This window comes from Marmota monax, unplaced genomic scaffold, assembly GCF_021218885.2.
Source record: "Marmota monax isolate L192 unplaced genomic scaffold, Marmota_monax_Labrador192_F-V1.1 WCK01_AAM20220418_F8-fsc00024, whole genome shotgun sequence".
Classification (NCBI taxonomy): Eukaryota; Metazoa; Chordata; class Mammalia; order Rodentia; family Sciuridae; genus Marmota; species Marmota monax.
Window position 1 is genome coordinate 21,078,533 of NW_026695224.1, and position 24,556 is coordinate 21,103,088.

Genomic DNA, 24,556 nt, shown 5'->3' on the forward strand with positions numbered 1-24,556 from the left:
GCCACTGGAGTGGTCTCATCTTTGACTTGTCTGGGGCTACCTGAAGGCCACTTTTGCTTCCAATAACATGCTCTCATTTTCTTTGCTTCTTCCTCTCCTCTCCTCAGCAGAGTAGGAAGCAAGCAGGAATGCTGGCCACCTTCTACAGTTCTCAGGTCTGCTCTCCAGTAAGGTGGCTCAGAAGATTGGCTGGGGGTATTTAAGGGACCTGGTCAGCTCTTCTTACTGTCCAGTGTCCAGATCACAGACTGCAAAGTGGGAGGCCTGTGTGTCAGACATAACCTGCAGCTGTTTGGTTTGGTCTGCTGCCAACATTTAAAAATCAAAAATTGACATAAAAATGTAGATTTTTCTGGGTGGTGACACACACCTGTAATACCAGTGACTTGAACTCCTGAGGCCAGAGGATCCCAAGTTCAAGGCCAGTTTTAGCAATGTAGTGAGGTCCTGACTCAAAAATAAAAGGGCTGTGGATGTAGCTCAGTGGTAAAGCACCCATGTGTTCAATCACTAGTACCAAAAAAAAAAAAAAAAAAGGCAGATTTCTGGCTCTGGAGGTAAAACTAGGCCTACATCCCTGGGCAGGGGCTGCCCTGTTTAAAAGGCGTTCCCTTTCCCCACTCATTTATGTTGCCCACCAGGCAGCCAGTGGACTTGGTGACCCCTGAAGTAGACACCAAGGTTCCAAAGCTGGCAGTCCCAGAAATGCTGTGTGATATGGAGCAGACACAGCACTTTCAGCTTCACCCTGACAACCACATGGAAAAGGCCTGTCAGGAAACAGACTGTGAAGGGATGGTCTAGCCATTCTTCCCTCTAAAACTGGTATTATTCATCTATATTTTATTTTATTGGGACTGAATGCAGGCCCTCAAGCATACTAAGCACATTCTCTACCAGTGAGCTATATCCCCAGCCTTAATTCTCTTCTTAAAACCTGTGTGGGAGCAGGCATGATGGCACATGCCTATAATCCCAACAACTTGGGAGGCTGAGGCAGGAGGATCACAAGTTGGGGACCAGCCTCAGCAACTTAGTGAGGCCCTGTCTCAAAATAAAAAAATAAAACAGGCTGGGGATGTGGCACCCCTGGGTTCAATCCCTGATACCCAAAAAGAAAAAAAAAAAAGTTCAAGATTCTAACTGGTACATGTGTGTGGTTTTTGTGGCCAATACCTATCTTGGTGAGAGAAGTTTTCTTTATTGGAAATGCAAGGATTTGTTGATACTGACCATCACAAAGGTATCACCAAAGGGCTGTGACCCTCAGACTACAAGGAAGCATTGTCGTCTAACCGTGGGGCAGTGCTTGGTGGTGATTCTTCTCCAGTTTCACTGCATCTTCAGCCTGTCAGCCTGCTCCAAAGTTAGAGAAAACTATAAGCAAGAGTGGGTTTTTCCTGGGCTTGTCTAAATAATTTACTGGACTCCCTACCACTAAGCTACATGCCCAGCCCTTTTTAGTTTTTGAGATTGTCTCACTAAGTTGTCCAGGCTGGCCTCCAACTTGTGATTTTCTTACCTCCGCCTCCTAACTAGCTAAAATTACAGGCATGTACCTCCGTGCATGTTATTGTGTTTTTGCAGTACTGGGGATTAAACCCAGGACCTCCCACATGCTAGACAAGTGCTCTGACCTGCCATTGACTACACCCCCAGTCCTCATTTGTGTACACTGATTTTGAGGATTTTGTTTTACAAGAACATCTGCTTCAGAGGCTAAGGGTGTAGTTCAGTGGTAGAGCCTGTGCACAGCCTCCAGCAATACAAATAAAAACAAACAAAAAAACTTGAATACCTCAAACCTCAACATAAAAATGAGGTTAGACAATTTACCTAATACTTTTGGAATTCCTTCACCTCTTGACAAAACTCAACAGTTTCGTAAAAATTAAACACTGGTAGTATGATGCTAATTTATTTTTTTCAAAATAAGCATGGTAAACAGCTAAGTACCAATTCTGCTTTCCATTACTAATTATGACAGGAAGGGGCTCGCTCCTTATCAGTTGTCATTCCCACCTCCAGCCCTGTTCCATGGCCTCCACCCAACCAATGAGCCAAGTACCCGCTGTTCAACAGATCTTAGCAGCAAACTTTTCCCTAACTTTGTTAAAGGTGGCAGGTAAAAGACCTGAGCTGGGTACAGTGGTGCACGCCTATAATCCCACTTACTTCAGAGGTTGAGGCAAGAAGACTGGGAGTTTGAGCCCAGCTTGAGCAAGGCAACAAGATGCCATCTTAAAAAAAGAGAGAAAGAAAGGTGGAGACCTAAACTATCTGAACCTGTTAAAATGTGTGGATACGTATTTACATTAATAATGTCATTAAACACTTTCTTGAATTGGGACCACTCTGTCCTGTGTTTTACTTTTATAAGCAACTGGTATCCAAGGCAAACAAGGACTCTCCAAGTCAGACACATACAAGCCCTTTGTAAAAAGAACTCAGAGAAACTCAGAAAAATGCTTTATCTGCATTTTTTTAAACTTTTTGTTTTATAGGTGTAGATGGACAGAATGCCTTTATTAGTTTATTTTTATGCGGTGCTGAGGGTTGAACCCAGTGCCTCACGAATACTAGGCAAGTGCTCTGCCACTGAGTTACAGCCTCAGCCCCCTTACCTGCATTTTAAAACACAGCTTTCTAATATTTGGGAACTGTGTTACTATGAAATCTTGGCTTTGGAAGTAGGTTATACAGGTCTTATGATATAACTGTTGAGAATGGTTATGTACTTGCCCCTCTTCTCTCCATACAAAAATGTCAGGAAACATCCATTTCAGGGGGGTTATTTTTCTCAAATTGTAGCAATATTTTGTCCAAACCTGACTGGAATAAACATTTCTAAGATTCTCCTCTAACTCAGTTCAATATGCTCTGGAAGTCCACTGTTTTCTTTCATATCAGGACCAATACCAAGTTGAAGGCAAATAAGATATTCCCAGCTCAAATTCAGGTATTTGCATTTAGTCTTTCCAGATCCTCAGCCCCAGCAGGAAAGCTTCAGTCGTTCACCTCCATCCAGTGGATGTTTGTAAATGTCCTGCTGTCCATTTTGTCAATGAACAGGCAGCCTTGCAAGTGGTCCATCTCATGCTGGATGATGCGGGCTGTCCACCCTCCTGCCTGCCACTCCACCTGTTCTCCTCTTGGATCCATTCCTGTAAAGAAAGTTACATGCTGATCCAGGTGAGGTGAGGACATGCTTAACTGCATCATTCTCAACCTCCTTGTGCTGTTCCCTGCCCCCTGCCCTGTTTGCTCCTATTTACAAGAGGCAACATAAGTAAGCAAATATAGACAGCAACCCCTACCCATCCTAGAGAAGATGCCTCAATTCTGCCCATTCCCAAGTATACCTAGTTCCCCCTCTAATAATAAGGTTGTGGGGCTCAATATGAGGCGGACAATGAGACATTCTTTCGCTAAGATGCCCTCCTTTCTTCTCACTTGTCAAGTGTTGCTTCCTATCAAAAGGTATGTTAGCCTGGTACAGTAGAAAAAAAGAGACACCTTCTGACCCTCTTGGCCGAAGAGATTTGCTCAAGAATAACAGTCATCCCAACCCCTTCAGAGAACCATTCTACAAAACATCTATGGTATGACAGAGGCGGATGGTTTACTGCCCTGGGCTTGGCAACGCTGGGTTCCACTTCTCCAAACCCATTTTGACAGATACAGTGGGGCAGGAGAGAGAGAGAGGGAACGAATGTGGGGTGTGGGCAAGGAGGGAGAGAGAGAAGCAGGGGAGGAGACAGGAAAAGAGAATTAAATCCAGGCTGGACGAGCAACTAACTGCGGAATTAGGGCACCTCCCAACCCGTGTCCCGAGGGAGCCCTGACCTGACAGGAGCCTCCTTCCCCACCAGTCCGTCACTCCCGAGTCCCTTGTGCTCCCGGGTCCTGCTTTGCTCCCAAGGGAGGCTCTGCAGACGAACTATAAACAAGTCTGCACACTCCCTGGAGCTTCGCAGAGACCGTTCCGTGGACTCCGGTGCCGCCGCCTCCACTGTCAGGGCGAGAGCGCAGTTACCCAGCCGCCCCGGCCCGGCCGCCCGCACCTGAGATCTGCACAGCCTGGAAGCGGGGAACGCAGGCCAGGAAGCCGGAGACGCTCTCGCAGCCCTCGGGAAAGGTGACAACACTGCTATCCAGCACCCGCAGACGAGGGTTCACGAGCACGCGCAGCGGAAAAGGCTCCATCTGGCGGAGCGCGCGCAGGCGCGGCGCGCAGGCGCGGAAGAGCGCCTCGGGGAACTCCAGGGCCAGCACCTGCAGCGGCACCCCCAGCTGCGGCGCGCTCAGGCCTACGCATCGCCGGCGCCGCATCACCTGCACCAGCCGCTCCACCAGCCGCTGCAGCTCCGGGGTCTCCAGTTGCGCCGGCTCCACCCGGGCCGCTACCGCCCGCAGCACCGGGTCCCCGATCTGGCAAACGTGCAAGTACGGCGGCTGCGGCGCTCCTAACAACAGACGTCTCACGTAGTGCCAGTAGGAGCGCTGGCGCGCCGGGCCCTCCAGGCCGTCCACGGCCGCTGTGGAGCTGCAGGCCCGGGTGCCACCCGCTCCAGCCCCGCACAGCCGGCCGGTCCCTGGGCAGCCACGCGCCCGCAGCGTTCCTAACAGCGGGAGCGTGTTCAACAGCCGACCCATGGCGCGCACCAGCAGGAACCCGCTCCCCCGGCCGTTTCCCCCGCCCCGCTGCCGCCAGGGACGCCGGGAAGTGTAGTTGCCGCGTACCTTGGGAGAGACCATCAGCGAGAGGACCAGCAGCCAGGTCGTGACTATCGTCCAGCTTTATTGTTAAATTCCACCCACGTACAGGAGTGACTGGGAAGTACCCTCTTTGTCCCCGTGAACAACCTCGCAGCCCGTCCCTGGCGACGCAGCCCTGACCGACAGCGACTCTATGCCCCGAGTTGCTGGAACTTCTGATCCCACGCACCACAAGCTGCTCCCCATCCTGGGCGACTTCATCCTGGGCGACTTGAACACCGGCTAAGACCCCGTATTAGGCGCCTCGGCCAGCTACGCACCCCCCTCCCTCAGCTTCCCCTGCGGCGACTCCACTGTCTCCATCTCCTCTGGCCCACCAGCGTGGCACGCTGCAGCAGCAGACCCCAGAATCGGCTCCTCAGCAGGAGGCTGCGGTGCAGAATCTGTGAGCTTGGATGCTAGCTCCTTGTCATCTAGAGAGAAGACCACCTCTCTCTTAGGCAGGATAAAGGCGAGAGGCTCCTGGATAAGGATGATGTCCACATGCCCAAGGTTTCCATACTTGGAAAGCTGAGTGGGTGGAATGCCTGCCCCAGATGGTAGGGAAAGGGAAATGGAAAAAAACGTTATTAATAAAATCAAATACAGAAGTCACAGGGAAAAAAAATACTAAAGAGTAAGAAACACACACCAATTACTTTTTTTTTTTTTTTTCCTTTTTGGTACCAGAGATTGAACCCAGAGCTGCTTTACCACTGAACTACATTGCAGCCCTTTTGTATTCAGAGACAAGTTCTTCTAAGTTGCTGGGGCTGGCTTTGGACTTGATCCTCCTGCCTCAATCTCCTGAATCTCTGGAATTAGAGGGATGGGACATTAAGCCTGGCTCAAAATTACATATTTCAATACAGCAAAGACCATCTTTGTGATGTGGGACAAGAAACTATACTGTAAAGCAAGACCACAATGGTAATTTGGAATAGCATAGGGAACAGTGGATGGAGCCAGAGCAAAAAGATTACTTAGCACAGATTCCTGGGACAGACCCAGGAATTAGGGCAAAGATGGAGGGCAGCCACTCTTAGCCTGTGTGATCACTAACTTACTACCCTTTGGGGAGTTGTGCCTCCCTCACCCCCAGCTCCACCAGGATGAGGATGAAAGCAAGTGAGGAGAAAGCAAACTGGGGAAAAAAATATTTTTAAAATCCCTCCTCTCTGGGGCTGGCCACATAATGCTTGCCTAGGATGCTTGAGACCCTGGGTTCAGTCTCCAGAACGACCCTCAAAAAAATCATAAATAATAATAAAAACCCTTCTCTAATGCTGGGTGTCGTGTTTACACCTATAATTCCTCAGCAACTTGGTGAAATCCTATTTCAAGAATGGGCTGGGGCATAGCTTGGTGGTAGAATACGCCTGGGTTCAATCCCCAGTACCACAGAAACAAAGCAAAAAACCCTTCTCTGGGGCTGGGGATGTAGCTCAATGGTAGAGGACTTGCGGGCAAACAGAAGGACTCAGGTTTGATCTCTAACACTACAAAAATAAACTGGGACAGAAATAAACAGAATACAAGTTGCCTGGGGCTAAGGATATGATTGAGGAGGAACTAAAAGTCAGCACAAATTATCTTTTTTGAGGTGTTGGAGATGTTATAAAATTGTATGGCGTGACTATTGTACATATTTGTATATTTACTAAAAAACAAATTACATACCTGTAAAAGTTTTTTAAAAAATCCTTTCTCTTACCTAAAGTCTGTGCTAGCTGAGCTGGTGGGAAAAGGACTTGAAGACAACGATTTAAATAAGGAACAAGGTCTTCCAGGAAGACAGTGCAAAATTGAACGAAGAGCTCTTGTTCTCCACTGCTGAAGGCAGCCTCTTCTGCGCGATGGAAGGCCAGGATTATTTTAGTTACCTAAAAGACAAGAATACCATCAATCACTGGCACAGTGCATGAAATGGAGCACAAATGTGCAGCCTTCAGGTTTTCTTTCTTTTTCTTCTTTTTTGTGGTGCTGAGGATTGAACCCAGCGCCTTGTGCATTCGAGGCAAGCACTCTACCAACTGAGCTGTATCCCCAGCTCAACCTTCAGGTTTTCATTGCAAACAATACTATCTTGTTTAAACTCAGAACTGTGGCCAATCTTTGCAATTGTCATCTTCCTAATGTATTTCTTACCCAACTTGTTTCATTACTGGTGTAGTTTCCAGTTCTAGTGGAAGAGTCATGAAATTATACAGAGAATACATGGTTTTTGATATCCTTGGTGGCTGGACCAGGTCTGTGATGGATCCAAGAAAATGAAGCAGTTGACTTTGAATTAATCAAAAGGGAGATTATCCTGGATGAGTATGACTTAATCAAATGAACTTTTTTTTTAAAATTTGTTCTTTTCAGTTATACACGAGAGATGAACCTTTTAAAACAATATACCTAAAAGAAGAGACTAAAGTAGGAGAGATGCTCTCCTGCTGGCCTTAAAAAAACAGCCATAGTCAGGAGTGGTAGCACATTCCTGTAATCCCAGCAGTTTAGAAAGCTGAAGCAGGAGGATCATGAATTCAAAGCCAGCCTCAGCAACTTGGTGAGCCCCTGAGCAATATTTTATTTAGACCCTGCCTCTAAATAAAATATAAAAAAGGGCTGGGGATGTGGCTCAGTGGCTAAGTGCCCCTGGGTTCAATCCATGGTACCAAAAAAAAAAAAAAAAAAAAAGGAAGAAACACCTACACTATGAGCTGTCTGTCTGTGGAGGGGACAGCCCTCCACATAGTTGAGGATCTCAGTCGAAAAACTTTTGTTAACTGTCAGGAATGAAAACTGCCAACCTGAATGAGCCTGAAAGGAAGTCCTGAGCTACCACAGCCTAGACAGCTTAACTACAACTTGGTGAGACCCTGAACAGGACCCAGGGATACTACGACTGGCAATAATAGACATACTATTATAAGCTGCTAAATTTGTGGAAATTTGTTATATAGCAGTAGAAAACTAATATATTGCTGAATCATGATCTCAGGTGAACCACTTCATGAATGGTGATGGTTCCAGTTCCCACAAAACAGAAGCTTCTCAACTAGAAAAACTTTCAAAACTACACAACCTCTCCAAGGACACCACTTTCATATGAAACTGGTTTATCACAAAAGTCAGGCCATCTGTTACCAAAGGCAGCCCAGGATAGGAGAAAACCAATGAATGTGCTCACCTTAACAAGGGCATCCTCCAAGGTACCAGTGACATCCTGTGCCAGGGCCACAGGGCAGCAGAGACGCAGGTCATTGAAGGCAACCAGAATATTGTTGAGGAAGCACGCAAGGGGAGGGAAGTCTAAAAGTACCATTGGTGGCTGCAGTGTCCCTGGTTGAGTGGCTGGCACAGCAGCAGGAATGTTACTGCTGCCCAGGATGGCTGGAGCTGAGATGAGGGTATAGGAATTCATCTCATCCTGGAATTTTTCCACTGCTTCCTGAATTGCTTTCTGGAAAGTATTGATGGCCACCCGCTGGAAAACAGGAGCCAACTGACCCCGGAAATCAGCCCCCACCCGGCTGAATGACAGCCCAAAGTACATACACTGGCCCAGCAGAGAGTCCAGGCGGCCTCCTATCCCCCGGTAAAGGTCAGTCTCCAGCACCTGCAGGAACTGTGAAACTTTCTGCAGCACCCATCCATGAAAGATGGCACCCTCATTCACAGCGTGCTCCCCCATGGCAGTTGGCAACAGTGGGTCCTCGTCTGAGAAAATGGCACGGTACTGTGTGATGATATCAAAGAGGTGGACTCGGCAGGCTTCAATAGTTTTTGTGATATGGAAATAGGGATCATCATTAGGGATTGTAGTCAGGATGGAACGGAGCCAAGCATCTCGGGCCTGAAGAAACTTTACTCTTAACTCAGCTTCAGTGAAGATGTCCATGCGCCGTAGGTAGCCAATGACTCGGAGGCAGGCAGGGAGCTGGATGTTGGTCCTCAGTTGCTGAATTAGTTGGCTCAGCATCAGCTGCATGGACTGGCGCACTTCGTTCACAATGCCCTGACAAAACAAGGAATGAGTAACAACATACAGAGACACTCTCTGGAACCCACTCCACTAACCCTGAACATTTCAGACAAACTTCCCATGGTTTTCCTGATATACAAAATGTATTTCTAAAGCTGATACTGGCAGGACAGATTTACAAAAATAGATCTGGTTGCATAACTCCCTTGCTTGCATTTTTTTTTTTTTTTTTTAGATACTGGGGTTGAACCTAGGGGTGCTTTACCCCACTGAGCTGCATTGCTAGTTCTTTTATTTTTTGAGATAGGTTCTCACTAAGTTGCTGAGGCTAGCCTTGAACTTGTGATCTTCCTGTCTCAGCCCCCAGAGTGGCTGGCTGGTCCTTCGTTTATTTTCTTTGGACATTTACCACTATCTGAAATAATCATATTATTTGTCAATTATCAGACCTCCACTAGAATGTAAGCTTCATGAGAGCCATGGCCTTGACTACTTTGATCAACCACAGTCCTGGCACCTAGATCAGTGCTTGGCACCTGATTCAAACATGTATCTTTGAAGGAATCAATTAATGAATGTTTTCTGCTCAAGCTTGCCTGCCTGACAGAAACTGATGTGAAACATGCAAAGGTTTTTATCTAACAGTTCAGTCACAACCACATTAATGATCATAAGATCAGTTTAGCCACTTGTGATGGCCCTCTCCTATAATCCCAATCACTTAGGAGGCAAAGGCAGGAGGACTGCCAAGTTCAAGGCCATCCTCAACAACTTACCAAGACCCTCAGCAACTGAATGAGACCCTGTCTCAAAATAAAAAATAAAAAGGGCTGGGAATGTAGGGACATAGTTCAGTGGTGAAGTACTCCTGGGTTCAATCCCCAGTCCTAAAAGAATAAAAAAAGAAGGTCTGAGGGCAATCCCCAGTACTAGGGAGGAAAAATTCAGCTTGAATACTCTGGGCAAGCAGGCTACCTTGATGACAGGAATGGAGGAGTATTTCCTTTCCAATCGCCGTACATAGGCTGCAAGCTCCAGGGCCTCTTCATAGTAGCTGTTCCGGACACAGGTATCCATAAGCTGAGGGATCTCCAGAATTTCCAGGATTTCTGTGTGCCGGTTTAGAGTCAGGGTGTTCATCCGTCGGTTGGAGCTGATCTCCTCAGCTTCCTTCACAAAGTTCCTACAAACAGGATGATGTTAGTCCCTTAATACTCTGCCCCCAAACCTTAGCTGATTACCAAGCACTGACTGTAAACTGGGCACTGGGTTAGATGGCTTACCTGATTTAATCCTTACAACCAAACCTATAAAGTAAATAAATGTACTTGAGGGAATTTTTAATCTCAGGGGAAGCAACTTGTCCAAGATCACACAACTGATAGTTATGAATCAGCTGCCATGGACTGGCAGACAGAGGATTAGACTGTTCCAGATCCCATAAACGGGAACTAAGTAGCTATAGCAAGGGACTTAGGCTCTCCGGAAGTGTTTCTTCATTGGTAATTTTTTTTTTTTTAACCCAGGGTTGCTTAGCCACTAAATCACATTCCTATTTCTTTTCTTGCTAAGTCCTCAGGGCCTCAATAAGTTGCTAAAGTTGGTCTTCAATTTGCAATCCTCCTGCCTCAGCCTCCCAAGTAACTGGGAATAATAGGCATGTACCACTGTGCTTCACCATTAATACAATCTACCTCAAAATGATGCCAGAATTAAGTGAGATGATGCATGTGAAGCACTTAACACAGACCTGATGCAATGTAAATGTGGCAGAGTAAAAGAGACAAATATTCCTTTAAAACTATTATTTTCATAATAAAGCACTAACTAGCCTACAAGACACAATCTTGCCCCAAATTCCCTCAGGTTTCACTCTCCTATGCTACTGTTCAACTTTAATTCCCACTACATTCTACTTTGTTATTTCTCTGTAATAACTGCAGAGACTTGCTTTATGAAGTCCCTTCTCTATTTGGGGGCGTGGAGGATACAAAAGCTATTGTCAAATATCCAAAGGATCAAAAGTAAAATTAAACTTGAATCATAAAAGGCTGGACTACAACTTAGAAAAACTGGACTGTGACCCAAGGAAGTACAAAATAGCTCAAAAACGAAATTTTGATTGTCTTTGATGCCCCCAAATGGGAGGATTTTCTAGTCAGCCTCCTATCCCTGGAAGTTTTGACTCAGATGGCGTCCTATCTGAGCTGTTGTCATACTTACATAAGTGTGCACATATATTAAGTTGGCATTTATTGTATTCTATGTCAGACCCAATGATAAATGCTTTGCATGGATTCTTTTCGTTTAGTACGTAAGTCCTACAAGGACTGCATTGCAATCACGACTTGAAAACTTAGTTGCTGTGTTAATGAACAAGTCCCTAACCACTTCCTTATTCGTAAAATAGTAATCTACCTCGAAGTCTATCGTGAGGTTTAAATGGATTAATAATGTGTTCAGAGGAGAGCCTGGCACATAGTATGAGCAACGTGTTAGTTATCTCTGTCATCCTAAATGTCAGCTATCATAATTAGAGACTCCTTTAGGGCCGGGCGGCTGCACCTGCAGTTCTGCTGGAAGCTGGGCAAGCGATCGAGCAGGCGGCCAAGCGACTCCTCCACGTCGCCGAAGAGGCGGTGGATACGCTCAGTGCACTCCGCGCCACGGATAAAGGTCTTGTAGTTGGCGAAGGCCAAGTCGCGCGTCTGTTGCAGCAGCTGTGCCCGCTCCTCGGCCAGGCGCTCGGGCTCGCGCCGCAGCCTCTCCAACCCTGAACCGCTCAGTTCCCGGAGGTAGCGGCCCACATCGGGCCGCTCCCGCCACTGAGCCTCGGGGAAGCGGTCCCGGAAGAGCGATGCCAGGAGTCCTTCATCCTCCACCTCTCCCAGAGCTGCTGCCGCTGCCGTGGCCGAGGCCGTGGATGAAGATGGGAGAGTCACTGCAGCCGCCATCTTCTCCTCAGCTACGTCACTTCCCCTCCAAACCGGTGAGGGCGCTGAGCGCCTAGGGCCGGAAGCAACAGGGTCACATTTCCTGTCTCTATGGTTTCTTCGCTGGAGGATTTTCTTTCCTCGGCGGTCCTCCACGTTAGGGGGCACTAGTGCAGGACGGGGCTAGAGAGGCAGGCTTTGGGGTTGCCAGGGAGCCGCCGGAACCCGACTTCCGTTCCTGGCAGCGGAGGCACGAGGATCCGGTGTTTCAACCCAGCGGGAAAATGCGGCCTTTAACTGAGGAGGAGACCCGTGTAATGTTTGAGAAGATAGCCAAATAGTAGGAGCACGTGGGGCGGACGAGGGAGTGTGTGCGCGGTGGACCCTGGGTGGAGTGGGGACGCGGTACGGGGTGAATCCGTTCGGGCGCGGCCTCCAGTCCTCTTTTTACCCTCAGCATCGGGGAGAATCTTCAGCTGCTGGTCGACAGGCCCGATGGCACCTACTGTTTCAGGCTGCACAACGACCGGGTGTACTACGTGAGGTGAGGCGTTGCTGGGCGGGCAGTGTGGATACAGTGGAGGCTTGCGTCCCCTGAGCCCCCCTAACTCGAAACCTTCCTCCTGCTTATCCCATTAGTGAGAAGATTTTGAAACTGGCCGCCAGTATCTCCGGGGACAAGCTAGTGTCGCTGGGGACCTGCTTTGGAAAATTCACTAAGACCCACAAGTTCCGTTTGCACATTACAGCTCTGGATTACCTTGCACCCTATGCCAAGGTTTGTGGGATGCTTTCCATTTCGTCACTGGGAAGGAGATCAGAGATAAGGGGCACTTTAGAATGGTGACACGCTATAATCCCAGCAACTCGGGAAGCTGAGCCAGTAGGATCCCTGTTTCGAGGCAGCCTCTGCAATTTAGTGAGATCCTGTCTCAAAACAAAAGAAAAAAAAAAAAAAAAAAGCAAGAGCTCAAAGCACTCCGGGGGGTTCAGTCCCCGGTACCAAAAAAAAAAAAAAGAAAAGAAAAGAAAGAACGCAAATCATTGGACAGCTGTTTTCCTGTGGAGTACCTGAGAGTACCTGGCCCAATGCCAGCACAAGGAGACTTTTTAAAGTCTTGCTGCGTGGCCATGCAGCTGCATAGTATAGTAATCTCCAGCAAAGTAGAAAAGCCTGTGCAGATCCAGTTGAAGATCAGAAACCAGATAAATGGCTGTGATGAGGAGGGTACTGGGATTCAGAAAAAGAACTGTTAAACTGTCCATGGGAAAAATTGCTTGTAGAGTTAAGAAAACTTTTTGGCAGTTCTGTTCAGTGGATGAACAATTTGAGGGGAAAAAATGCAACTACCCCTTCCCCAAAATTCTTTTTTTTTTTTTTTTAATATTTATTTTTTAGGTGTAGATGGACACAACACAACGCCTTTATTTTTATGTGGTGCTGAGGATCGAACCCGGTCCCGCTCGTGCTAGGCCAGCATTCTACCGCTGAGCCACAATCCCAGCCCCCAGAATTGTTTTTAGAAATAATCACAGGGGCTGGAGTAGTGGCTCAGTGGTAGAGCGCTTGCCTAGCACGTAGGAAGCCCTGGGTTCCATCCTCAGCACCACATAAAAATAAAAGATATTGTGTCCAACTACAACTAAAAAGCAAAATATTTTAAAAAAAGAAAAAGAAATAATCACAAAACAGCAGCTGACTTATTCACAGGGATATAACTATTACTGGTTTTTTTTTTTTTTTTCTCTTGCATTTTAATTCTATCTTACAGTATAAAGTATGGATAAAGCCTGGAGCAGAGCAGTCCTTCCTCTATGGAAACCATGTGTTGAAATCTGGTCTGGGTCGAATTACTGAAAACACTTGTCAGTACCAGGGAGTGGTGGTATACTCCATGGCAGACATCCCTTTGGTAAGTAAAGATGGTAGCTATTACAAAAACCAAGTGTCTTTTTATTCAAGAAGGATGTATTTTCAATTTGTGCTCCTGAGAAACTAATTTCTAAGCACCTTTTGAATTCCTCTAGGACAAGAATTGTGTTTTTTTCTCATTTTTATTATTTTCAGCCCTCAACATGGGCTTATTGAATGACTTGAGTGAATTAGTGTCTCTTCTTTTGAATCCCAGGGTTTTGGGGTAGCAGCAAAGTCTACACAAGACTGCAGAAAAGTAGACCCCATGGCGATTGTGGTATTTCATCAAGCAGACATTGGGGAATATGTACGGCATGAAGAGACATTGACTTAAAATGAAGTCATCGCAAGAACTTAACATCTGTGTGGAAGGGCCTAGCTTTGTTTCCTGTGTCTATGCAGACGCCGCCATCATGTTGAATTTTGTCAGCACTGTGACCTCTACAGGGACTTCTTAGTTTAATATTCTCATTATCACTGACAGGTGCAGGCTGATTCTTACTATACAGAAGTGACTCAAAAGTGGGGTTTTAGATCATTTGTATTTGTAACTAAATAGAATACTTTTATATTTGAATCAGGGGGCTTCTTGTTCTGAGTAATAGCTTCTAAATTATTGGAACTGAGGACAAGAATATAGTATTATTGTTATCTGTGATAACGCTGTTTTCCGGACTCATGGTAAGAACACAATGGATTTTCTTTGTTATTTATTAATTCACAAAAGATATTGCTATATAATAGTTGACCATGTCTGAGGTTTTAGGTATGAATTTGGCTAAAATAATAAGTGCAATTTAGTCAGCTGCTTTTCTATACAGTAAGTGCTATATGGTATGGAAGAAAAACTTGGATTCAAATCCTACTTCTGCCACTTGTCAGCTATACAGCTATGAATAAGTTGTTGAGCTTCCGTAAGCTTCATTTCCTTCTGTTAAAAAAAAAAAACCTACTTTAGCCATCAGTCTAAGAATGTTTTTTAGGATTAGGAATCATGATTATAAAGCATAAGGCACAGTGCATGGCAAATAATGGGGGTTGGAGAAAATGGTAGAGGAGTTATTTTTATATTATATATTTCTTTTAATAAGTAAGCATGTGGTCTTATGAGTATAATTTGATTATATTTTTACTTTTTTTCTTTTTTATCTTCTTTTTCTTGGATGGGATGATCCCAGTTTATAATTTTGTTCATTTCTTTGATTTTATGAAACATTTGTCTTATCAGCCTGACTAGACTGGACAAAAAAGCACTAATTACAAACCCTGAAATAATTTAGCTCCTTCATCCTCATACTTCCCCAAAATCTCTTGTAGAATTAAAATATTTTATAAAGGAGAACATTTCAGAGCCAGAAGTTTTAAAAACCACGTATACTGTAAAACAAAACAATTTCTTAAATGAATATAAAACTTTTAATTCCAAAGGAAACATCTCTAAAAATAAAATACTTTAAACTACAAAAAGCACTCTACCAACTCCTGTTAATATCTGCAAGCAAATTTGCTTTTGTCCCGTTGTTTTCTATTCTTCTCCCTTCCAGGGTTTTCTGTTAACCTCTAAGTAGAATCACTGAAGGCTAATGGACTGTTTTATGATGAAAAGTTTTTTAGTCTTGGCATTTAATTCATATTTTAGAAATAGTTAAACTCTGAACATTTGCACTTTTATTATTTTATTGCCATTTTGCTTTTGTTGATAAGGGTAATAGATTAAAATATTAAATTGATTTTTTTCCCCCCAATAATTTTATAAAGGTGATTTGACTAAAGTTTTGAAAAAGCTGCTGCCCCAGTAAAAAAAAAAAGCCAGGATGCTGTAGTCAGCTTAGCATTTTGGCTTCTTTGTGTCAGTAGTTGTTGGAACACTGAAGAGACGCTTCAAGAAATAGAGCTGCAAAATCCCAGAAAGAACAATAACAAGGCTCTGAACTGCTGACCACCAGTTCACATAGGTGTAGTTTGACTGGACAAGGAAAAAGTCAGCCATTTTCCTCATTCGTGCCAAGGTGTAGAATCGCCACATGTGGAAGACATTGTTGTGCACCTTTCGTGTACTCTCCTATAGGAGGAAAAAATAAAGAAAGGGATCCATTCCCCACCTATCCTCATGAGTGCTCAGCAGCACTAACCTATCTTAAAGTCAAGTAATTTCCTTATGATTTTAAAATATAGTATTTATTTGGCTATGCTGGGGCTCAAACCAGCACATTCTAGGCAAACGCTACTGCTAAGCTAAAACTCCAGCTCTATAAAACTATTATGGTTGATAAATGCTAATTTTGAAACTGGGTGTGGTGGCACATTCTTGTAATCCCAGTCACTTGGGAGGTTGGGACTAGAGAATCAATGATCACAAGTTTAAATTAAAGGCAACCAAGTGAGACCCTGACTCAAAAAGGGAGGGCGGTGCAGGGTAAGATTATGACTCCAGTAGAGTGGCCCTAGGTTCAATTCCTAGTACCAAAAAGAAAGTTTTGCTGTATATGAAAAGTGGACTATACAACAGTGTGGTAGAGTGCCTTTATTTTTTTATTATTATTATTATTTTTTAATATTGTGGGAACTGGGGGTGTGGGTTGGTGGTATAGTGCTTGCCTGGCATGCGCAAGGACCTAGGTTCAATCCCCAACACACATACACACACAAACAAATATTGTGCAGTGCTGGGGTTAAAACCCAGGGCCTTATATGTAGTAGACAAATGCTCTGCCACTGAGCTACACCCCAACCAAAAAAATTTTTTTTTGTTTTGTTTTTTCAATGATGAAACGGCTTCAGTGCTTTAAGTAGAAAGCTCTTTCCAGAAGATCTCTAGATTTAAGCATGTATTAAGCCTTTCATTACACTTTTGGTAATTTCTTCTGCCTGCAGACTCTGAGGGACAGACAGTAAATATTTTGGGTTTTACTGACCATCTCATCTCTTACAACTACAAATTCTGCCACTGCAGCACAAAAGCAGTCCATAGATACTTGTATTTGTCAAATAAGCATGACTTCAAATAAAACATCCATTTACAATAGTGTTCAGTCCCCAGTACCACAAAAATAAATAAAAATAAAACTTTCACTTACAAAACTAAGCTTTTGTGCACCAAGGAGACTATCAGGAAAGAAAAACTGGGCACTGTGGCACATGCCTATAATCCTGACTACTTGAAAGGCTGAGGTGGGAGGATCACAAGTTTGTGGCCAGCCTGAGCAGCTTAGCTTAGTGAGCCCTGTCTCAAAATTTAAGAAAGGGCTGGGTTGCAACTCAGTGGTAGGTCACAAGACTAGTGTGCACAAGACCCTGGATTCAGTCTCCAGAACAACAAGGAAAACAAAGAATGAAAATGAAAATCCCACAGAATGGGAGAAAATATCTGCAAATCATGTATCTGATATGGACTCCTGTCCAGGTTATGTAAGTAAAACAACTCTACAATACAAACACAACAAGCTGGGCATAGTGGCACATGCCTATTATTCCAGTGACTTAGGAAGCTTGACAAAGGAGGATCTCAAGTTTGAGGCCAGCCTTGCCAATTTAGCAAGATCTTATTTCAAAATAAAAGGGACGTGGAGGTGTGACTTAGTGATAGAATGCACCTAGGTTCAATCCCCAGTACCACAAAAAATAAAAAGAATTACTGGCAGGAGTGGAGGTGCTGGAATTGTGAATACTTGGCAAGTTTTCTACAACTGAATCAAACCCCCCAACTCAAAAATCCAATTTTAACATGGGCAAAGGAAGCTGAGCATGGTAGTGCACACCTGTAATTCCAGCAGCTCAGGAGGCTTAGGCAGGAGGATCAAGTTCAAACCCAGCCTCAGCAATTTAGCAAGGTCCCAAACAACTCGATGAGATCCTGTTTCTAATAAAATATAATAAAGGGAATCCCTGGTACCAAAAATAAATAAATAAGAGCAAAGTATTTTTAAAGAAGATATGTAGCCAAGTATGTGTAATCCCAGCAACTCAGGAAGCTGAAAAAAGTGGATCACAAATTCAAAGTCAGCCTAGGCAATTTAATGAAACCCTGTCAAAGTCAGGCCCAGTAGTGCACTCTTGCACTCCCAGCGATTTGGGAGACTGAGGCAGTAGGGTCACAATTTTAAGGCCTGCCTTGGTAACTTAGTCCCTAAGCAACTTGGCAAGAACCTCTCAAAACATAAGAAGGCTGGGGATATACCTCAGTGGTAAAGCATTTCTGGATTCAATCCCTAATACCAAACATACACATGGTCAATAAACGCTTGAAAATATATGTAACATTAATTATTAGAGAAGGTAACTCAAACCACAAGATACCACTTCATACCTACAGTATGACTATAAAATAAGTGTCAGGATGTGTCAAAATCACTTTCATACACAGCTAGTGGGAACATTTCGGTTACAATCTAACCCAACAGTTCTACTTTTAGGTAGACAAGGTAGAAACAATGCTTGGAGGCACATATTCATGGCAACGTTGTGGTAGCCAAAGGGTGGAAACAACTCAACTGCTAAGTGGATAATGAAATGTATGTTCACACAAGAGAATATTATTCAGCCATAAAAAGGAATAAAGTGCTAATATGTGCCACATGGATAAACCTTGAAAACATGATGAGTGGAAGAAACCAATCACAAAGGGTCCCATGTATGATTCCATGTATGTGAAATTTACAGGATAGGGTAAATCTATAGAAACAATGGAATAGTGGTTGCCAGAGCTGAGGAGATTATGGGGGAATGGAGAGTGACTAACGGGTACAATTTCTTTGGGGGGTGATGAAATTATTCTGGATTAGATGCTAGAGATGGTTGTACAATCTTGTGAATATACTAAAATCTAGTGAAATGTATATGGATTATCTCTCAGTTTGTGTGTGTATATACATACATACAGGTAGTAGGCCCTATTTGGTTTGTGAGTCTTAGTTTGGAAGCCCGTGGAATAAATTAGACTGGGGTTGTGGCTCAGTGGTGGAGCACTTGCCTCGCATGTGTGAGAAACTGGGTTCAATCCTCAGCACCACATAAAAATAAATAAATAAAATAAGGGTATTGTGTCCATCTACAACTAAAAAAATATATTTTTAAAAAGAGTCCAGGGGCTGGGGATGTGGCTCAAGCGGTAGCGCGCTCGCCTGGCATGCGTTCGGCCCAGGGTTCGATCCTCAGCACCACATACAAACAAAGATGTTGTGTCTGCCGAGAACTAAAAAAGAAATATTTAAAAAAATTCATTCTCTCTCTCTCTCTCTCTCTCTCTCTCTCTCTCTCTCTCTCTCTTAAAAAAAAATAAAATAATCTAAGTCTTAAAAATCTGTTAAAAGGATTCAGATCCTCTTGCCTGTTTGGTTTCCACTCTTTAATCCTTCCTCCAAATTTAAAATCAGTTCCCATGGATGTCTCTCTCTCACAGAAAACATTACCTGAATTGCATCCAGGGTATCATTCAGTTGTTTTCTTTGAATCTGTTTGTGGTCCATCTCTGGCCCTTCATAGAAGACTCCAAAGTTGACGTACACTTGCACAGAACCAAAGTGATTTTGCTGATTTTTTAGACAGAGCTGATAATAACCTGTAGGAATTCCTAGATTGTTACCAAGTCTTTGGTCTCCCACCCTATCTTAAGGTTTTCCTGGAGATACCTGTTCCCCTTTTTAAATTGCTACTGCATCACATTCATTTTACTTAGGAAGTACCCAATCCCATTTTTTTACATGGAGGACACTGCTCTAGTCTTACTAAATATTACAAATAATTATATTTTACTGAATATCAGTAACTTCAGTTCTATACTGGATTGTATCAGTAACTTCAGTTCTATACTGGATAGATAACAATGTTTTCCCTTTCTCCTAACCTGTAATTCCCATCTTTTTAAGATAACCCTGCTTGACTGTTGAAATTAAAGATTATGGTGTTTGCCTGTTTCTTGTATTCCATTAAAGCTGGGACACCACCTTGAACTTCAAACTAGGGAAAAAAAAAGTTGATGCTTTGTGAATGAAAAACACTACTCTATTGGAGTGTTGCCTGCCCCGTGGTCTGTTCAATGACTGATGGGGTTTCTATTAGAGTTCTTTTGAACTGGGTCACCTCTGTGTGCATCGTGGGTCAGGGTAAAATTATAAAAGCATGGCAATTTTGAAAGGCAAAATGTTTGGGAGGCACTATTGGCATGTAGGGGGCAAAGATGCTAAACATCCTTCAGTACAGAATGAGTATCCTACACATGTGGTACACATTGATGCCTCTGTTGGGAAAATCTGTCTTTGTTTTTTAGTACACTTGATTAGTTACTAAGATTGCCTGGTGTTGTCCAAAGTGGAATAAGCTTGATCTGGCTGTAGGAACTTTCTGGCTGGAGAAGTGCTTTGCTGTGGAGTGTGGATATCTCACATGACCATGCATTTTCTTTTTTTCTGAATCTGCTTTTAAATGACTGAAATATTCTGATGACTGGAAAGAAATGTGTCCCCATGATAAATTTGTTAAATGGAAATCTGTATTGTAATTTGTTTCTTACTTTCTAATAATTTGATCATTTAGAGAAATGAGAAAATTGAGCTTCCACTGAGTACAGTGGCAGGCACCTGTAATCCAGCTACTTAGGAGATTGAGGCAGGAGGATCTAAGTTACAAGCCAGCCTGGGCAATTTATGGCTGAGAGTGTTGTTCAGTGGTAGAGTACTTGCCTAGCATGAAAGGCCCTGGATTCAATCCCTAGTACAGGGGTTGGGGGTAGATATTGAGCTTCATACCCAGTGGTTATAATGTTCACCTTGAGACCCTGCTCCCAAATTGCCATTGGAATGCCAGTGGACAGTCTTAGATGTCAGAGGTCTCCAAGAAACTGGTTTTGGTGGTGATGGCTAAATTTTCTTCCTACCATTTTACCATCTCTATGTACTTCCTCATTATTTCCTCACTTTCATAGAAACCTCTGATTACTATAATAGCTGTGGGGATGAAAACAGACCTGTTTCTTGGACAAAAAAATTAATCTGGCCCCGAACATCCTGGGAGGTGCCTATGAGGAAATCCTGTGGAGTATGTGCAGTGGCAGCAACATGCCGGTCATGTGACATCCCGAGTATTCGCTGAACCTGCCAAGACATTAAGGAGCGAAGAAAGACCCTGCTACATCACCAAGAAGCCAGCTAGGTGGTAAAATTGACATCCCATAATTATCATCACAGTGGTTCTCAGTCTGGCATGGTACTGGCCACCCAGTCCCCCTTCTGGTGAATTTGGAATTGAGCTTTTTGGTTGTCATAGTAATGGTGTTGTGAGGAGCCACTTCTGAACAATCTACAATGTCAGACATGTTTCCAGCCACACAGCTGGGATGGAGCAGTTGATATGTACAATTCTGCCTGAAGAGTTCTTGGCTGAACTTGCTTGATTGTTGAGCTCCCTGGTGGTATCCCAGATTTGGGCATTTGCTGCTTGGCAGCCCATGCCTACAGTGGGCACTCCATGGACACCTGTCCCCAAACTGGATCTTGATAAGTCCAAGCTATAGTAGCTATTGTTCTGATATAAATTCAAAGATAAGAAAAAGCTCTGAAAAGTTAACTTAATTTTTAGTTACAGTGGGGTAAGAGCAACATTATCTATTACTATATTAAAAAGTTAACAGCTTTCTAAGATAAAGAACAAAGGAAAGGAACAGACTCTGCAGGCACAGTGTTGCACACCTGAGATCCGAGCTACTCAGGTGAGGCAGGAGAATCCAAAGATTGGCCCAACCTGGGCAACTGAGCAAGACCCTGTCTCAAAATAACAAAAGTTAGGGGCTTGGCTTAGTGGTAGGGGGCCTCTGAGTTCAATCTCCAGTATGGGATAAAAAAATAAGATCCTCCAAGTTGTTCCTGCTTGTAATCTCAGTGATTATGGAGGCCAAGGCAGGAGGATTGCAAGTTCAAGGTCACCTCAGCAATTTCACGGCCCCTGAGCAACTTAGAAGAACCTGTCTCAGAATTAAAAAAAAAAAAAAATATATATATATATATATATATATATATATATATATATATATATTTTTTTTTTTTTTAAAGGGCTGAGATATGACTCAGTGGTTAAGCACCCCAGGGTTCAATCCCCACCATCATCCAGTAAGTAAGTAAATAAATAAATAAAGGAAGGAAGGAAGAAAAGAAAGGCTGGGGATATAACTCAGTGGTAGATCACCACTGGGTTCAATCCCAGAGGAAGGAAGAAATGTGGGAGGGAGGTGGGAAGGAAAGAAGAAAAGAACAGCCTCTAACTTTAATACTGACTGTTCATTATCCTTGAACAATGTGGTGTAAGATCACAATATGGGCAAAAGTACTTGTAAAGAAGGAACTTGAACACATTTACCTTGCTAAAAGAAATAGATTGAGCCAGCGATTCTCCAATCTGCCAGAATTTCCTCTAAAGGCTTCTAGTATAGCAGATGTGGCTCCCCCAACCCCATTCAGTAGAGCAGCTTTCTTTTAAACTTCTGGGTCAGTCTGCAAGTTTCATGTGTTTTCATCCAGCTTTGTACTATATTCACGTTTTATTGATTTTTACATGCTGGGGACTCTGTATCTACTTTTTAAAAAAATATTTTTTATTGTAGATGGACACAATACCTTTATTTTATTTATTTTTATGTGGTGCTGAGGATCGAACCCGCGGCCTCCCACGTGCTAGGCGAGTGCTCTACCACTGAGCCACAACCCTAGCCCTCCTATATCAATTTTTAAAAATATATTTAAAAATGTATCCTTACTCCTCTCATCCCCAAATCCAAATCAATGCAATGGTTGCCTCTCCAGGAATTTGTCACATGGCTTTGAGCACACTTCTGCAGCCCCAGTTTGAGAAGCCAAGCCATATGTTTGAGCTACCATTGGCAATTATTCTCCAGCTCTCACCAAGAGTTTCCCTCTAACTGCAGGTCTATTTCATCAACAGGTGGGGATCACAGCATAATAGACAGCTAGAATTTGGTTTGATCTAAACCTGACTCATTTTACAAAAGGAAAAAATAGTTCTCAGTGTGGCCAGAGAAACCCAAGTACCTCATAACTGAAATAGAAGTATCCAGTCTGGTGGGCAAATTGCCAAAAGCATTCTGTGCTTCCTGGAGGGATCATAATGGCAAAGTCATGTCGATCAGCTCTGTGGAAGAGCGATTGGTCCCCAGAGCCTCTTAAGGGTTCTGTCTTCTGGCTCCTAGCAGATATCACTAGATTCAGAATCAGTAGCCAAGCCCCAAGGAGTAAAGGGGACATGCTGCTTTCTGTAGACTCCTGCAGGTGAACTGCTTGAAGCCCTGTGGATCCAAGTAGTTCTGATAACCACTGGGCTAATCATTAACCTAGGTTACATTTCAGCCAATTTTAGGGCTAAAATAAATATGCTGTGATAGAACTACCATAGAACTCCCATGTTTGGCTCATGGAAGAGTTTTTTCTTTTGCCTCAAAAATTAAGTGGTTTAACAGACCTACTCCATGGTGATAGAATCTACTACTTCATCGGATTTTTACCCATTCCTTAGGCTATCATGTTTCAGTTCTTGCTTCTTGGGGATGAAATATTGGATAAAATTCATTTACAACCATCTAAATATACTGAAAAGGGTTGGCTGGAGTTTTTTTTTTTGTTTTTGTTTTTGTTTTTAATTCATGACATGTTACCAGGTGATACCTCTTGCTCCTATAAAATATCTGGAGCAATGCGTTTCAATAGTTTTCTACCTAGAACTACAGTTTAGAGCAAAGCATAACATGTGTGAGCAAAAGTTTAAATGGATGAATAGAGTGACAAAGGCAGCAGCCAGTCCCCTCTACTTGATAGTCCTCTTCCTTAACTTCAACTTGACACATTCATCTAAAGCTATCCAAACCCCATTTAATGATGACACTGTTCAAATCCTCTGACTTTGTTTCATCTCTTATTCATAACCTTTTCAGCACTGGACAGGAGATTTAAAAAAAAAAAAAAAGCCATCCAAAATCCACTTCAAGACTATTGTCCAGGGGCTGGGGACATAGCTCAGTTGGTAGGGTGCTTGCCTCGCATGCACAAGGCCCTGGGTTCAATCCTCAGCACCACAAAAAAAAAAAAAAAAAAAAAAAAAAAAAGACTATTGTCCAAATGCTCAATCTTTCTTTTATTGATGACTTCAAATATCCACTGACTTCATGGCAGGCACTGAGCTAAGAAATTTACCTGCATCTTACTTGAGGTACTGTGATCTATCCTCTTAGAGATGAGGACATGACATTCAGATTTGAGTGGCTGGCTCAGTCAACAAATAGAGCTGGCAGGGCTGGGACTTTGATGGGGGCTCATGCTCTTAACCTCCAAGACAGTGTTTTTCAGACTGTCAGTTTCTATGTTCTAATGTCTAAACTTTTTTTTTTCAGTCTTAAAAAAACAAAAACTGCATTAACACCTTCTAACGAAGAACTGTGTCAGAAGTCATCACGACTAATGACTCCAAGCTTTACAACTAATAAGCAGAGAAAAGACCTCATAAGTGTGGTTCAGTTCCAGCCACAATCAGATGGCATCCCAGCACTAGGGAGGCATAGTGGTTCTGCAGTGGACTTGCTGAAGTCAAGGCAGGAGAGCCTGGGGCCACGTCAGTAACAGTGGCATAGGTACCCAAGCCCTGCTGCCACCATAGTACTTACACCACTCATGTCGGGAGCAGCAACTGGCTTCAGCTAAATAATCATCAGTTCGTGAAGTTTTATACTTCTAAAGAAGCCATAAGCAGAGTCCTACGTTGGTACACATTTCAATAACAACATAATAAAAATAACACTAAAGTTATATGAAAAAAAAGGTTAACGGAACTATACATTTCTTATAGTATTTGGTTTTGTTTTTTGTGACACTGGGATTAAACCCGGCAGTGCTCTGCCACTGAGCCACATCACTTGCCCTGTGTAAGACAGGATCTAAGTTGCCCAGGCTCATCTTTAACTTGTGATCCTCCTGCCTCAGCCTC

The 24,556-nt window shown here is 43.6% G+C and overlaps 3 protein-coding genes across 5 annotated transcripts; 1 reads left to right on the plus strand and 2 right to left on the minus strand.

The window, feature by feature from the left end:
- Nucleotides 1–1,891: 1,891 nt before the first annotated feature.
- Cog8 (component of oligomeric golgi complex 8) lies at nucleotides 1,892–11,719 on the minus strand. 3 transcript variants are annotated; one of them, XM_046435302.1, is made up of 6 exons: nucleotides 11,297–11,719; nucleotides 9,707–9,914; nucleotides 7,937–8,764; nucleotides 6,473–6,641; nucleotides 5,130–5,306; nucleotides 1,892–3,164 (listed from the first exon to the last, which is right to left on the minus strand). In XM_046435302.1, exons 1-6 carry the CDS (start codon nucleotides 11,683–11,685, stop codon nucleotides 3,007–3,009), a joined length of 1,929 nt encoding a protein of 642 aa, XP_046291258.1. In that variant the 5' UTR covers nucleotides 11,686–11,719; the 3' UTR covers nucleotides 1,892–3,006. The 3 variants fall into 3 exon arrangements, with proteins under 3 accessions (XP_046291258.1, XP_046291257.1, XP_046291256.1); XM_046435300.1 differs by lacking the exon at nucleotides 1,892–3,164 and having other exon boundaries at nucleotides 4,782–5,306; XM_046435301.2 differs by lacking the exons at nucleotides 5,130–5,306; nucleotides 6,473–6,641; nucleotides 7,937–8,764; nucleotides 9,707–9,914; nucleotides 11,297–11,719 and adding an exon at nucleotides 4,065–5,026.
- A 126-nt stretch (nucleotides 11,720–11,845) lies between these two features.
- On the plus strand, nucleotides 11,846–18,838 carry Nip7 (nucleolar pre-rRNA processing protein NIP7). Its single transcript, XM_046435304.2, has 5 exons — nucleotides 11,846–12,004; nucleotides 12,122–12,208; nucleotides 12,304–12,442; nucleotides 13,437–13,577; nucleotides 13,794–18,838. The coding sequence occupies exons 1-5, from the start codon at nucleotides 11,949–11,951 to the stop codon at nucleotides 13,911–13,913; spliced, it is 543 nt and encodes a 180-aa protein (XP_046291260.1). The 5' UTR covers nucleotides 11,846–11,948; the 3' UTR covers nucleotides 13,914–18,838.
- Nucleotides 15,239–22,883, minus strand: Tmed6 (transmembrane p24 trafficking protein 6). The gene is made up of 4 exons (XM_046435303.2): nucleotides 22,615–22,883; nucleotides 20,541–20,667; nucleotides 18,988–19,136; nucleotides 15,239–15,641 (listed from the first exon to the last, which is right to left on the minus strand). Exons 1-4 carry the CDS (start codon nucleotides 22,825–22,827, stop codon nucleotides 15,408–15,410), a joined length of 723 nt encoding a protein of 240 aa, XP_046291259.1. The 5' UTR covers nucleotides 22,828–22,883; the 3' UTR covers nucleotides 15,239–15,407.
- Nucleotides 22,884–24,556: the final 1,673 nt, after the last annotated feature.

Bases quoted from the DNA above. Each gene is read 5' to 3' on its own strand.
- Cog8 (XM_046435302.1), bottom strand. From the start codon at position 11,685: ATGGCGGCTGCAGTGACTCTCCCATCTTCATCCACGGCCTCGGCCACG. The intron at 9,915-11,296 runs GTGCAGCCGCCC...TCCTGTTTGTAG, and splicing joins AGCTTCCAGCAGAACTGCAG to GAACTTTGTGAAGGAAGCTG. The intron at 6,642-7,936 runs GTGAGCACATTC...CTTGTCTTTTAG, and splicing joins TGGAGGATGCCCTTGTTAAG to GTAACTAAAATAATCCTGGC.
- Nip7 (XM_046435304.2), top strand. From the start codon at position 11,949: ATGCGGCCTTTAACTGAGGAGGAGACCCGTGTAATGTTTGAGAAGATA. The intron at 12,005-12,121 runs GTAGGAGCACGT...TTTTACCCTCAG, and splicing joins TTTGAGAAGATAGCCAAATA to CATCGGGGAGAATCTTCAGC. The intron at 12,209-12,303 runs GTGAGGCGTTGC...TTATCCCATTAG, and splicing joins GACCGGGTGTACTACGTGAG to TGAGAAGATTTTGAAACTGG.
- Tmed6 (XM_046435303.2), bottom strand. From the start codon at position 22,827: ATGTCCCCTTTACTCCTTGGGGCTTGGCTACTGATTCTGAATCTAGTG. The intron at 19,137-20,540 runs GTCTGTTTTCAT...GAATTCCTACAG, and splicing joins TTTTTTTGTCCAAGAAACAG to GTTATTATCAGCTCTGTCTA. The intron at 15,642-18,987 runs GTAATGTTTTCT...TTCCTCCTATAG, and splicing joins ATACCCTGGATGCAATTCAG to GAGAGTACACGAAAGGTGCA.